The sequence below is a fragment of the Brassica rapa genome, chromosome A09 (assembly GCF_000309985.2).
Source record: "Brassica rapa cultivar Chiifu-401-42 chromosome A09, CAAS_Brap_v3.01, whole genome shotgun sequence".
NCBI classification, from domain to species: Eukaryota; Viridiplantae; Streptophyta; class Magnoliopsida; order Brassicales; family Brassicaceae; genus Brassica; species Brassica rapa.
Window position 1 is genome coordinate 1,990,968 of NC_024803.2, and position 13,414 is coordinate 2,004,381.

At 39.0% G+C, this 13,414-nt stretch overlaps 4 protein-coding genes, 1 non-coding gene and 1 pseudogene across 7 annotated transcripts; 1 reads left to right on the top strand and 5 right to left on the bottom strand.

The window, feature by feature from the left end:
- The first annotated feature begins 137 nt into the window (after nt 1–137).
- LOC103836986 (prohibitin-4, mitochondrial) lies at nt 138–2,323 on the top strand. Its single transcript, XM_009113315.3, has 3 exons — nt 138–501; nt 1,118–1,660; nt 2,041–2,323. Exons 1-2 carry the CDS (start codon nt 193–195, stop codon nt 1,643–1,645), a joined length of 837 nt encoding a protein of 278 aa, XP_009111563.1. The 5' UTR covers nt 138–192; the 3' UTR covers nt 1,646–1,660; nt 2,041–2,323.
- Nucleotides 2,324–2,660: 337 nt separating this feature from the next.
- TRNAV-AAC lies at nt 2,661–2,734 on the bottom strand. The gene has a single exon. It is a non-coding gene; the product is annotated as a tRNA-Val (tRNA).
- Nucleotides 2,735–2,847: 113 nt separating this feature from the next.
- LOC103836987 (F-box protein At3g27290) lies at nt 2,848–5,381 on the bottom strand. The gene is made up of 2 exons (XM_009113318.3): nt 3,850–5,381; nt 2,848–3,762 (listed from the first exon to the last, which is right to left on the bottom strand). The coding sequence occupies exons 1-2, from the start codon at nt 4,486–4,488 to the stop codon at nt 3,271–3,273; spliced, it is 1,131 nt and encodes a 376-aa protein (XP_009111566.1). The 5' UTR covers nt 4,489–5,381; the 3' UTR covers nt 2,848–3,270.
- A 244-nt stretch (nt 5,382–5,625) lies between these two features.
- Nucleotides 5,626–9,102, bottom strand: LOC103836988 (glucose-6-phosphate 1-dehydrogenase 5, cytoplasmic). Of its 3 annotated transcripts, none has more exons than XM_009113319.3 (16): nt 8,863–9,102; nt 8,397–8,610; nt 8,217–8,302; nt 8,058–8,121; nt 7,792–7,978; nt 7,556–7,713; nt 7,418–7,486; nt 7,278–7,336; nt 7,150–7,186; nt 6,993–7,064; nt 6,777–6,924; nt 6,591–6,686; nt 6,447–6,517; nt 6,247–6,362; nt 6,121–6,166; nt 5,626–6,030 (listed from the first exon to the last, which is right to left on the bottom strand). In XM_009113319.3, the coding sequence occupies exons 2-16, from the start codon at nt 8,568–8,570 to the stop codon at nt 5,863–5,865; spliced, it is 1,551 nt and encodes a 516-aa protein (XP_009111567.1). In that variant the 5' UTR covers nt 8,571–8,610; nt 8,863–9,102; the 3' UTR covers nt 5,626–5,862. The 3 variants fall into 3 exon arrangements, with proteins under 3 accessions (XP_009111567.1, XP_033136075.1, XP_009111568.1); XM_033280184.1 differs by having other exon boundaries at nt 8,397–8,617; nt 8,862–8,945; XM_009113320.3 differs by lacking the exon at nt 8,863–9,102 and adding an exon at nt 8,749–8,783.
- LOC103837046 lies at nt 9,103–10,343 on the bottom strand (annotated as a pseudogene).
- A 40-nt stretch (nt 10,344–10,383) lies between these two features.
- Nucleotides 10,384–12,434, bottom strand: LOC103836989 (succinate dehydrogenase [ubiquinone] iron-sulfur subunit 1, mitochondrial). The gene is made up of 2 exons (XM_009113321.3): nt 11,720–12,434; nt 10,384–10,763 (listed from the first exon to the last, which is right to left on the bottom strand). Exons 1-2 carry the CDS (start codon nt 12,391–12,393, stop codon nt 10,598–10,600), a joined length of 840 nt encoding a protein of 279 aa, XP_009111569.1. The 5' UTR covers nt 12,394–12,434; the 3' UTR covers nt 10,384–10,597.
- Nucleotides 12,435–13,414: the final 980 nt, after the last annotated feature.

A 13,414-nucleotide genomic window follows, 5' to 3' on the forward strand; every position in this document is an offset into this window, starting at 1 on the left:
ACAGTCGAGTACATTAGTTTCTTTGATCATTTCGTCCCAAATAAACTATACTGGGCCTCCTTACTTATCTTAATGGGCTTTTAAAGTCTTCAGCCCATCGAATACTGGCCCTGTTATTAAAACCCTCACCTCTCTCAAAAGTCAAATCATAAACCCTAACAAACCCCTTTCTCGATTCTTCTCGGCGTAACGATGGGAAGCCAAGCAGCGGTTTCGTTCCTCACCAACATTGCCAAGGCGGCGTTTGGTCTCGGCACGGCGGCGACGGTACTTTCCTCGTCGCTCTACACGGTCGACGGCGGCGAGAGAGCCGTGCTGTTCGATCGTTTCAGGGGAGTGTTGGATCAGACTGTTGGAGAAGGGACTCACTTCCTGATCCCGATTCTCCAGAGGCCTCACGTCTTCGACATCCGCACTAAGCCTCACACCTTCTCCTCCGTCTCTGGAACCAAGGATCTGCAGATGGTTAATCTCACCCTCCGTGTTCTCTCTCGCCCTGAGGTATATGCTCTTCCCTTGTAGATTGCCGTCGATTTATTATCATTCGATTCGCGAGATTGTGTTTGATTTGGTGGATACACGATCTATGGTTTAGAATGATTTAGGGTTTATGATGAGTTAGGGGTTGTGATGATTTAAGATTTATGATAATTTAGGATTTAGAATCATTAATGAGATTTTGAAGAGTTTAAAGTGTTTATTTGGTTATGTGATTGTTAGGATTTAGGGTTTATAATCATTTTGAAATTTAAAATGGGATTTTGAAGAGTTTAACATGTTGATTTGGTTATTTGATTGTTAGGGTTTAGGATCATTTTAAAATTTTAAATGAGATTATGAAGAGTTTAAAGCGTTTATTTGGTTATTTGATTGTTAGGGTTTAGGGTTTAGAATCATTTTGAAGTTTCAAATGGGATTTTTGAAGAGTTTAAAGTGTTTATTTGGTTATTTGATTGTTAGGGTTTAGGATCATTTTAAAATTTCAAATGAGATTTTGAAGAGTTTAAAGTGTCTATTTGGTTATTTGATTGTTAGGCTTTGGGGTTTAGAATCATTTTGAATTTTAAATGAGATTTTGGAGAGTTTAACGTGTTTATTTGGTTATTTGAATGTGGAGGTTTCGCGTCTCCCTACGATATTCCAAACATTGGGTCTGGAGTACGACGAGAAGGTTCTTCCTTCGATTGGAAACGAGGTCTTGAAAGCTGTCGTCGCTCAATTCAACGCTGATCAGCTCCTCACGGAGCGTCCTCAAGTGTCAGCACTTGTGCGTGACTCTCTCATCAAGCGTGCCAGGGACTTCAACATCGAGCTAGACGATGTGGCCATCACGCATTTGTCGTACGGTATGGAGTTCTCGAGGGCAGTGGAGGCGAAGCAGGTGGCTCAGCAGGAAGCGGAGAGGTCCAAGTTTGTGGTGATGAAGGCTGATCAGGAGAGGAGAGCCGCGGTTATTAGAGCTGAAGGTGAGAGTGAAGCTGCTCAGTTGATATCTGATGCAACGGCTAAAGCTGGAATGGGATTGATCGAGCTCAGGAGGATTGAGGCTTCGAGGGAGGTTGCGGCTACACTGGCTAGGTCTCCAAACGTGGCTTACTTGCCCGGTGGACAGAGCATGCTCTTTAACTTGAACGCTGGTCGTTGAGCCAGCAAGCAATTGGTAAATGCACCTTTAAAACTCTTTTGCTCCTTTGAATACGGGAGAATAATGGATTATGGACTGATTAGATTTTGGTTTCTGAGAAGTCTAACTCGAGCTAGTATCTGATTTGTTTTTGTTTTGCTTCGCTTTTGGATGTGAAAATCTAAGAAAAATTAGGAAAAGATCGTCAGTTTTAGTTTCTGTATAATTGTAAAAGCTTGTGGTATTATATTAAAGTAAACTTCATACTGTGTACTGAGTTTTAGTTTATTCATTTAAGTTGAACTAAGCTCGGTTATTGTTTGGTTTGACATTGGGAAGTCTCGATTTGGTTTGGAATTTTTGATTTCATTCCAGGTTTAGTCTGGGTAACTTGTTTGGCCTTATTGTATTTGCAGGTGGGGGAGAGGAGAGCTTAAGTGAAGAAAGAGCAACGGAGTTGTGAATTTAGTTAAATGGTGCTGATCTTTTCTTTCTGATAAACAATGTGAAAAGAGAAACTTTAGTTGCTACTAATGAGCCTTTTAGGTTATTTCCTTTTGAATCTGACTTTTTTTTTTAATAACATTGTTCCCTCTCTCCCTCCTATGGATTTGTCTAAGCTTTTTTCTTACTGCAATTGCTTCTGCAGTAATATAAACTAAACAGATTGTTTACACACAGGCTTCAAAGCTCTTTATTTCTCTCTCTCTCTGTGCTTCTAATGAGAGGAGAATCCATCTCTTCAACTTGTAAGGGGGAGATTACAGGTTCTAAGTTCTTCATGTCCTTTTGTTCTCAAGGAACTATGCTTTCTTCAAATTGGTGGTTGTTATGAAATGCAGGCGACTGTTTGGTCAAATAGTTAAAACTCGCTTTCTCTAAATAGACCCATTCTGATGTATGTAAGCACACTGAAGGTTTTTGAAAGGTCTTCAGAAAAACTTGCGCTGGTAAAAAGTAAAACAAATATTGAAATCAGGAGCCGGATAGTAGGCTAGTAGCACCACTCCTGGAGTGATGAAAAAGAAAAAATAGATGGCTTCGCCCGGGTTCGAACCGGAGACCTTCAGTGTGTTAGACTGACGTGATAACCAACTACACCACGAAACCATTTTGTAAATTAAAAGCTGGTACTTGATTATGTTACTGTTGATTATGTTACTATTATTTTGTTACATATTTACATTGTATATAAGTAAACTCAAAAGAATTATGAATTCAGTTTTACTTTTAAACTTTAAATCTAATCTTTTAAGACTTGGTAACAGATATATTCATTACAACTTAGTTCCACATTCATCAGCACCATCATTCAGGCTTTAGCTAATGGTATTGATACATACTATTATTATTACCAGTGGGGCAAAGATGTGAAGCAAGGAACAGAAAAAAAAACATGTAAATGGTGTTTATCTCTCCTCCTGTACATTCCACATATGGATCTTCGCCCTTTCACTCTCAAACAAAGCTCTCGTCTTTGCTTCTCTCTACCTGTGTCTGCTTTGCAGAAACAAGTTCGGCTCAGATCTCTTACGGTGCGCACCAAGAATACAAAAAAGCCCTTCTGAGTCTCTTAATATGTTTCCTTTTCCTATTCCAGCTCTTCTCTTAGACTTTGGTTGATAATTTCTTTAATCTTTTTCACTTCAAAGCAACTCTCCTAACTGGTTAGACCTCTTCTTATAGCAGATCACACAGCTGAATGCAAAACAGAACGGCTTGTGTTCACAATCATTTAAGCAACTCCCACAGTCGTGGCAACGTTCAATGCAGACTACGCAAGCTCTGCACGACTGTTTAGGACAAGGATGATCCTTCAGCGGACATGTCTCTGATGCACAATCAAATACCAGACTCGGTTTCTCACACCAGGGACATATCTCTATGTCAGTACCTCGCTCGTCATCTAAAGAGAAGTCTGATCTACATGATGTATACAATCTCCGCCTCCTCGATTTTGAACCCTCTTCACCATCTGCTCCAAGTAATAACTTCAGCTCTTTAAATTGCTCCTTCGTGAAATATAATGCCCCACCAGTGACAAGACTTTTTACTCCAAGTTGGTTTGAGGATTTCAAGTCCCTTAAAATGGATAACAATCCTACTGTGCTTAGCCTATGACAACCTGATACACTCAGCTGCAAAACATAATTCGAATAACATGTTAAAAGTTAAAACAGATGCTACATGGTCAAATCTATTCTCTTTAGAAAAAAAAACTTAACCTTTGTGAGACGTGGATTGCTTGCTAGCACTTGCATCAAACCATCATCAGTGATACTCACACATCCTCCCAGATTCAAACACCGAAGATGACCTTGAGCGCGGCGCGTTAGCTTCAGAAGGGAATCATCAGTTACTTTGTACTTAAGAGGGGAGTCACTGAGGTCAACAGTTCTCCAGAAACAAGACTCTTTTCTAACGGAATCACGCAACGACCTGCAAACTGACTCAACCGCAAAAGTGTCTCTCATCTCTAGATAAGGAATGACCAAATCAAACGCGGAGTGAGGCTCTTCACCACCTCCACCATCAAGAACCGATGCTTTATGATCCTTCATAGAAAAGGGATCGTTAGGCAATGTGGCTGCTTCTTCACCCATCTCATGAAACCAATCAGAGAAGGAGTTCAAAGTGGATCTAATATTCATATAGAAGGGATCCTCAGGCAAGCTATTGATCTCTTCACCGAAGCTCAACAGATCATTGAACAAAGCGTTGCTGCTATCATCACCATCCCAAGCCCAGCTTACTGTATCGTAAACAGTCTGGTACCCTGAAAACGACACCGTTTTGAAGAGATCGTCTTCCCGTAATCGATCCACGTCACCAAAAGCTCCGAGCTCGCCGCAACTGATCTCCATCTCCTATTCTTTCGCGAAAATTAAGTAAACTAGTAGTAAAATACTCTAAAAGCTATTTTCAAAAAAAAAAAAACTCTAAAGCTGATCGAAAACAGAAGATTAAGGAAAGAGGATTAAGCTGTTAAACTCTCTTTCTCTCAAGAGGGAGGACGAAATCGAAAAGAGTAGAGAAGAGCAATCGATTTGATTAAAGAATCTAAAATAGATCCAACGATTAAAAAAAAAGGAACGGCTAAAGAATGAAGGATGCGTGATCATTAATCTGACGAATGGGATCGCAGAATCAGCGGGAAGAGAGAGAAAGCATTGAGCGGAAGATGATGAAGAAGAAGAAGAAGATCGAATCAGAGAGAGAGAGAGAGAGAGAGAGAGAGAGAAAGTGTTTTTTTTTGCGGCAAAAAAGAAAAAATAAGAGGGAGGGGGACTAGGGATTGTGGTTGTTGCGAATTTGGCGCGTGTCTAACTGTATCATTCTTATTAAATTTAATAAAATAAGTAAGTAAATAAATTAATAGAAAACAATATCTTTTTGTCACTCTACTAAATGAGTGATCCTATATTTAAGTAATTAATTTGACATTAAACAATCTACATTCTTTTGTAACCATCTTTCTTTTTGTAAATTTTGTTGCACTTTGTATTTAGTGAGTTAGTGTGTTACCAACAATTTATTATGTATAAAATTAAAACACTTCTTTGTTAGTAAAAATTAAATTTGTTTTCATTATATTTGAAATTAGTATGATTACAAAACTAGTAAATGGATTCAAGAGAATTGATCAAATATGTTATATTTGTCTTAGGATAAATGCTTGGATCTTAACTGGAAAAAAGTATATAGATCACATATGATCAAATGATTTGGGGACAAAACTAATATTACATCCAATCTTTGAAAATATTGTAGATTTTGGTGAATATTTTCTAGTAGTATTTTTTTTAAAAAAATTAACAAAAAAAATAATGACAATTTTATTTATTTGGCATCAGTAGCCAAAAAAATAATACAAATATAAACATTGGTGATAGAAACAGTCAAAATCCTAGTGTTAGATAGTGAATATACATGTTGGTGATGCTAAATTGCTAATACACAAAACTTGATGATGAATGAAGATATAAATATTGAGGCTCTACTGAAAAGAAGAAAAAAAAAGTTCTCTTAATTTGATAGTGTGTTCTTACAAAGCCCTTTTTAGCTAATATGGGTAAAAAACACAAGACAAGCAATATCCTAGTGAAGAACACTAGTATACATGTCATTCACTTACAAGCTCATTGAAGAGATTTTTTTATTCAGAAAAGAAACAAGAAAACAAAAACAGAGGAGCTCTTATTTCGTGTGCAGTGCAATCATTATCATCTCCTTGTTTATTACAGCGTAGGAGGGATCCAAATGTAGCCATGAGTCTGCAAATAACCAGCTTTCTCTAGCAGCTGGTCTGCTTCCGTTGGACCTCGGCTTCCTGGTTTGTATGGAATCGATTTCACTTCTCCCTTCTCTATCCTGTGAAGCAGTGGAGTGAAGATTTCCCAAGCTGCCTGTTTTTGTGATTCATCACAAACATAGTTATGTTTCAAGAAGACCCTCTCAGATGGGAAAAAACATCAAGAAGGAGAAATGTTAACTACCTTCAGCTCGTCTCTGCGAACAAAGTGTTGCTGGTCACCTTTGATTCTGCAGAGAGATTCATAATATGGTCAATAAAGATTTGGATATACAGAAGTATTGTGTTACTATATGATTTAGATTCACACGTGTCAAGAATGAGGCGCTCGTAAGCCTCTGGAATCGAGACATCTTGGTAACGTTGCTTGTAAGATAGGTCTAGTTCACTCTGCACGGTTTGCATCTCCAGACCCGGTTGCTTCACCTGCGCAACAAACCCCAAAAACAAAAAAAAATCAGATCAGTTGAATAGTTTTATTTTCATCTCTTTGGTTCTTTATGGACTTACAGTTAGCTTCATGTACATGGCCTCTGAAGGTTGCAAGCGTATAACAAACTCGTTCCTCCCTTGCTTTTGACCTGTTAACATTAGCATGAGAGTTTAGAACAACAAACGTTTTGGTATTCAACACACTTGATATCTGAAACATACATTTGAATATGTCGCCAGGAACATCCTTAAACTGAATGCGAATATCTGCCTTCTTTGAACTCATTGCCTTTCCAGCTTTCAGTATAAATGGAACACCTGAAAAGAATAAAATCAATCCACAAGTCATTATTAACCATTACCAATAGAAAGAGATTCTAACATTAGAGAGGTAACACCTGTATATACCTTCCCATCTTTCATTGTCTATGCGAAGAATTGTTGTAGCAAAGGTTGGAGTGTTCGAGTCGTTTGGAACAGTTGGATCATCTCTATAACCTTCGTATTGTCCAAGAACCACCTCTTCATCTTTTATAGGCATCACTGATTGAAGAACCTGAGGTTCATTTTGAATTAAATGGCTGAAAAAAGCTCATTAGAATGACTAAAAATGTGATGGAGCACCTTCACTTTCTCATCACGGATGTGCTCAGGTTTAAGAGAGATTGGTTTCTCCATGGCAACAAGGCAAAGAATCTGCAGTTACACTAAAACATAGTTTAACATATGAAAGCATCATTTGTAGTTTACAGAGAAACTCCAAAGCCCCATAATTACTTGCCTGGAGCAAGTGGTTTTGAATAATATCACGAATGATTCTGACAATAGAAATTACACAACTCATTAGAATGCAGTTATGTCATTGCCTTATGTACATCACATTCAATGGAAACACTGAGAAAAGATTACCCGTATTCATCAAAGTATCCACCACGGCCTTCAGTTCCAAAATCTTCCCTGAACACAATCTGCAACAAGAAAGTGCGTTTCTGTGAACAAAATCTATCCAAAATTTTTGAGATCTTTGTGATAAGTGATCAAGCTCTAACCTGCACGTTAGCTATGTTGTCACGGTTCCATAGCGGCAGAAAGAACCGGTTGGCAAACCTAAGGACCAGCTGCAAATGATGCATGGTTAAGACAATCGTTGTCTGTCTGTCTACTTACAAATAGGTGTTTAATGTTACCATGTTTTGGACTAGTTCCTTCCCCAGGTAGTGATCAATACGGTAAATCTGAGGTTCATCAAACAGTGCTCCAATCTGGGAACTAAGCTGCTCTGCAGATTCCAAGTCCTTTCCAAATGGCTTCTCAACAACAATACGTGTCCATCCACCAAGATCAGCTGGAAGATTGTGAGAGTTAAATGCAGTTTAAAACCTTTTTTATCTAATGATGTAGGTCAGTGTAGTAGCAAACTCACATTTGTTAGTGCACCATGCCTTGATCATCTTGCATACAGGAGGGTATACAGAGGGAGGGAGTGCAAGATAAAACAATCTCCTGGAAGATCCTTCAGAGGTCTTTTTCGAGATTTCGTGCTCTGAGATTGCCTTGTCTAGCCTTTTGAACCCGTCCTCAGAATCATAAGGGCCACTCACATACTTAATCTATAACACATTGAGCCAACAATTATGTTTTCACTAACCAAAAAAAAAAATTCATTTCTCTAAAATGTTATGGACTAACCAGCTGAAGAAACTTGGACAAAGCTTCTGCTTTCTCAGAAGCATTCTTCTCATCAACAAGATATCTACATAATAACATAACCTTTCATTGACTCAGAGGGATCAATACAAAGAAGACAACTCAGAAGCAACAAGAAGAAGAAGAGGTGGATGATCTAACCCACGGATCTTGTCTCTCAGCTCCTGATCAGAGATCTTACTCCTTGCGTATCCAAAGATGTGAACTTCATCTGGATTAAGAAACCCCTACGCTCACACGTAAACAAAGAAACAATAAAAAAAAACAGTTGGGTGATGAAACAAGTAGACAAGTGTGAGATTTTAATCCTTAGTTTAGAACCTGGTGGTAGAGATTGAAAAGAGCAGGAAAAGTCTTCTTCTTGGCGAGATCACCAGAGGCACCAAGAACTACGATGGAGAGGCTACCAGTTTCAGAGACAGGACCGTACTCTTTTAGAAACGATTCGTTCCTCAAAGTGGACCTCTTCTCAACGTGCCACTGCCCAGAATCCATCTTTCTCTGAAGCAAGAACGTGTCACACTCTCACAAGAACCTGCAAAATTGAGCGGAGTTTTAGAACATGATCATCTTGAACCAAACACTTATGTAAGATAAACAATCAAACCCAAAAATAGAAAATAATAAACGATGATTATTAATTGCATCGATAGGGTTTCGTAGAGAGTCACACAGAATCAAACAGATCACAGAACAAAAGCTTTGGCTCAAACTCAACTTACAAACGGAGGAAAAAAAAACAACAGAAGAGATCAGAAAGACAAAGAAAACGACAAGAGATCTCGACCTGCGACGAAAGACGTTAGGTGCTGCCCGCGAGAAAAGTCGGAGACAAAATAGTTAACAAGTTTGGGAGAATTGTTTTGTCTAGTGGTGGAGACAGTTTTGAGCACGATTAAAAAATGTGCTAATTATTTAATTAAGAAATGAATGGTTGTCGATATAATAATTACGTAAGAGAATTATATCAAAATTAATTAAATGGAGAGGGTAGATTTACGAGAATCGAGAGTGGTAGTGGACGTAGTTGTTGAGCGTGAGCATCCCCTGATCCATGATATATCTCGTGGAAAAGAAAAGTCAACATGATCGTGCTGAGATATGTACATCATCTAAACATACATACGACGTAGCATAAAGTATTTGTTTTACTTTACTTTTTAGAGACAGCGTTTTAAAACGAGACAGAGCGTTTTAAAACTCGTACCGACACAATAAGATTGCTACTGTGTCACTTACTTACAAACTGGAACTGTCACATTTCAACGGCAACATGCTTCTTCTCCTCTGTGTCATCGATGTTCAATCACATTTTAAACCACTTAGCCTTTGTGGCCTTCTTCTTCTCCGTGGGTTTAGGCGCTTGGTCAACGGGTACAGTCGTGACTGGCTCTGGAGATGGCTCAACTGGTTCCGCTTCTTTGATTATGGCCTCTACATCTCTCAGAAACATGATCTCTTCATTAAGATAAGGACTTGAAACGGCAGCATCATCTGCAAAAGATCATTAGTGATTTGTAAAGATAAGTTCAGAGGTTAAGTTCTCTTTCCAACAAACACTTCTCAAGTGGTAAATAAACTCTCAATTTTTTCGGATTCAAGATAATAGATCAGTATAGAATCTATCTTACACACCCGAACTTAACCAGTCTTCTAAGATTATTGTTCACTATGTATTCACCGGGCCAATTCTACGCTAAGTTTGCAAGCTTTTTCGAAAATTCCACAAGGACAGTTCTTGATTTCTCACACAAATCTCACTTACTCCAATATATATGGCAATGCATATAAGTTCCCCAGAGAAAGAAGAAGCCTTTAGTATCATGTGAAGGTAGTAACGCTAAACTAACCTTTTGGTAGATCGTTTGCAAAGTAGAGAATAGCTCCAGGAATGAACCCAGCAGAGTAGAAGTCTTGTGAGAAATCCTTGATCGGCTTCTTGGGAGGAGTTGTGTCTACAAAAGTAAGTACTATCCCATAAGGTTTCTCCTATGTTCAGAATTGTAATCTGAAACCAGAGTAATGGAAACATACACAAGAAGAAAGGAACTTCAGGGTGGGCAAGTGCTCTTTTGAGAAGATCTAACAAAGATAGGATCTTTTTCAGAGGGATGAAATGTTGCCTCCAATGTGTGATGATCAGGAAAATGAACCAGGATTACAGCCTAGATAGGGCAATTTATCACGAAAGGGAGTGTTGCTGCTCAAACAGATCATTTGCTACCTAAACTCAGCCTTCTAGACAACATAGATACAAGTGCATGCCATGTTTATTAAGACTATGGAGATAAAACACCAAAGACTAAGATGATGTGAAGTTTTCTGGAGTTTTATTACTTAGAGAGAGATCAGCAAGATACACCACAAAGCTCCTCTACTTTCAGGTGCTAATATGTGGCAACAACAATACAAGAATCAATAGAAGAGCCAAAAGTTTTGTGAAAGATTATTAACTTCAAACTTTAAAAAGGGTGATGAGTTTCCCAACGAGTACCACAAAAAAAATGCATAAAAGAAGCTGTTCAACGCTGAAGTTGCTTGATGTGTGCGATCTGTTTGCCAGGGTTCAAACCCTTTGGACAGGCACGTGCACAGTTCAAGATTGTATGGCAACGGTATAGCTTGAACTCGTCGTCAATAGCCTCAAGTCTTTCCTTCGTGTACTCATCCCGACTGTCGCTTATCCACCTACAACAACGTGAACAAGTATCTCCGTTACAAACACATCGAAAAGTCAAAACTTTATCTACTAACTCGGTTAAAATCAACCCTCCAACACGCGACAAAGACATACATTCAAACCCCCAAGGCAACAACCACATAAGTTAAATCAATGCAGCTAAGTGCTAACAACAGATACACGAATCTTCAACCATTCATGCTAATTTTGAAAGCAGATTCTAAGATTGTAGTTACAAACACATCGAAAAATCAAAACTTTATCTGCTAACTAATTCTCTGTTAAAATCAACTTCCCAAACCAAAACACTGAACACGCGACAAAACATAGACAGATTCGAAACCACCAAGACAACAAAATAGACTTGAATGAATGAACCACATAAGTTGAAGCGATGCAGCTAAGAACAGAAACACGAATCTTCAACCATTCAAGCTAATTTTCAAAGCAAATTCTAAGATTATAGTTACAAACACATCTAAAAATTCAAAACCTTATCTGCTAACTCCGTTAAAAATCAACTTCCCAACACAACAAACACATAGATTAGAAAAAACAACAACAAAATAGACTTGAATGAACCACATAAGTAGAATCAATGCAGCTAACAACAAAGATACACGAATCTTCAACCCCATTCATGCAAACTCTCAAAGCAGATTCTACCAATATTGTTACAAACACACTGAAAAATCAAAACTTTAACTGTTAATTCGGTTAAAATCAACTCCCCACACCAACACCACAACAGAGACTTGTAATGAACCACATAAGTGGAACCAATGTAGCTAACAACAAGATACACGAATCTTCAACCCCATTCATGCAAACTCTCAAAGCAGATTCTACCATTATTGTTACAAACACACTGAAAAATCAAAACTTTAACTATTAACTCGGTTAAAATCAACTCCCCACACCAATACAGACTTGGAATGAACCACATTCCAATTGTTTAACTCACCTGTTTGCGTGAAGCAAAGCGGCAGGGCCAAGGTAAGACTCAGGGTTCCACCAATAACTAGGACACGAGGTACTACAACAAGCACAGAGAATACACTCATACATCCCATCAAGCTTAGCCCTATCCTTCTTACTCTGCAAAATCTCCTTCCCAGGCTCAGACGCCGGACTCTTCCTCTTCAGCCACGGCTCAATACTCTTGTACTGATTATAAAAATTCGTCATGTCCACCACCAGATCCTTGATCACGAACATATGCGGCAAGGGCGTGATCGTCGTCTCCTTAGCTCCGTCTTCGATCTTCGTCAGACACGCGAGCCCGTTGCACCCGTCGATGTTCATCGCGCACGAGCCGCAGATCCCTTCCCGGCAGGAGCGGCGGAAGGTGAGCGACGGATCCATCTCGTTTTTTATCTTGATCAGAGCGTCGAGAACCATCGGGCCACAGTCCTTGAGATCGATCTGGTAGTCTTGGAGCTCAGGCTTCCCGGGGCTATCGGGATTCCACCGGTAGATCTGGAACGTCTTCAGGTTCGATCCTCTCCCGCCGCCGCCGGAGGACGAAGGTTTTGATTCCGTTGCGGAGGATGTACATCGCGACGGGATTAACCTCGCCGTTGAGGTTAATTTCGCCGGTTTGGTTCTAACTAATCTCCCGATTAAACCGGACGCCATTTTTCTGCGAGAAGGAGCGATTGAAAATGGCTGAAAATTAATTTAATTATTTATATTTTTCGTACGCACACGAGATTACATAAGTGTGCATGTTTGTAGATGTGCGGCTTAGCTTCATCTACGTAGAAGAGCCGTGGATCTTTTGGAGAAGTCAGGCTTGGAGATTTGTGACCGTTCGTTATGGATACCGACTTTGGTCACTCGTGGCGAGCAGAGCACTGGATATTTTCAGGGCGCGTGGTAGTGTCGAGAAAAGTGTCGAATTATCTAACACGTGGATTTGTTGGGTTGGAAGTCTTTACGAGAAGAACCGCGTTCCGTTTAGAAAGAGAGGAGGAACACTTTGTGCCGTTTTATTTAGAAAGTCATTTTCAGTTTAAGATTAGGAAATATGGGGGGTAAAATGCAATTAGTTTCAGAAGATTGTTAGACATACTAGATTAGCTCATTTTATCAATGAATAGTTGGGCCACAAAAAGGTGAAGCATACCCATGCAAAATCTTATCATGGGTCCTAAAAGCCCATTGAAAGTTTGGTTGGGCAAGACCACTTGCATATCAAAAACTAGAAATGGTATAGAAAAAAAACACTCGAAACAAGGACTTGACTTCACCGAAATCGTCAGCTCTTAGTTGTAGAAATCACACCATATAGACATTCATAAGTATATAACTTATCAAGTTGAACGGTGCAAACGAGAATGCGTCTGCGTCCTTATAAACATTGTTTATTCGAATAGGATTACTGTGTTAAAATAATACTTTGATTTCGGAGTTTGAAGAAATTTTTAATCAACGATCACATTTTCTCTTCTAAGATTCATCATCACAACTTCACAACACAGCAACACCTATATATGATGTCATAAAAGAAGTTGTTCTTTTCATGTATTGGCCAGGATACGGAAGAAAAAAACGAAACGTCGTCGCACTCAGTGTCAAAAATATTGACCTTAAGCAATTACTTTTGACTACCATCCTCAATTAACGGTTTTATGTTTTACTCGTACAAATTAAGAGC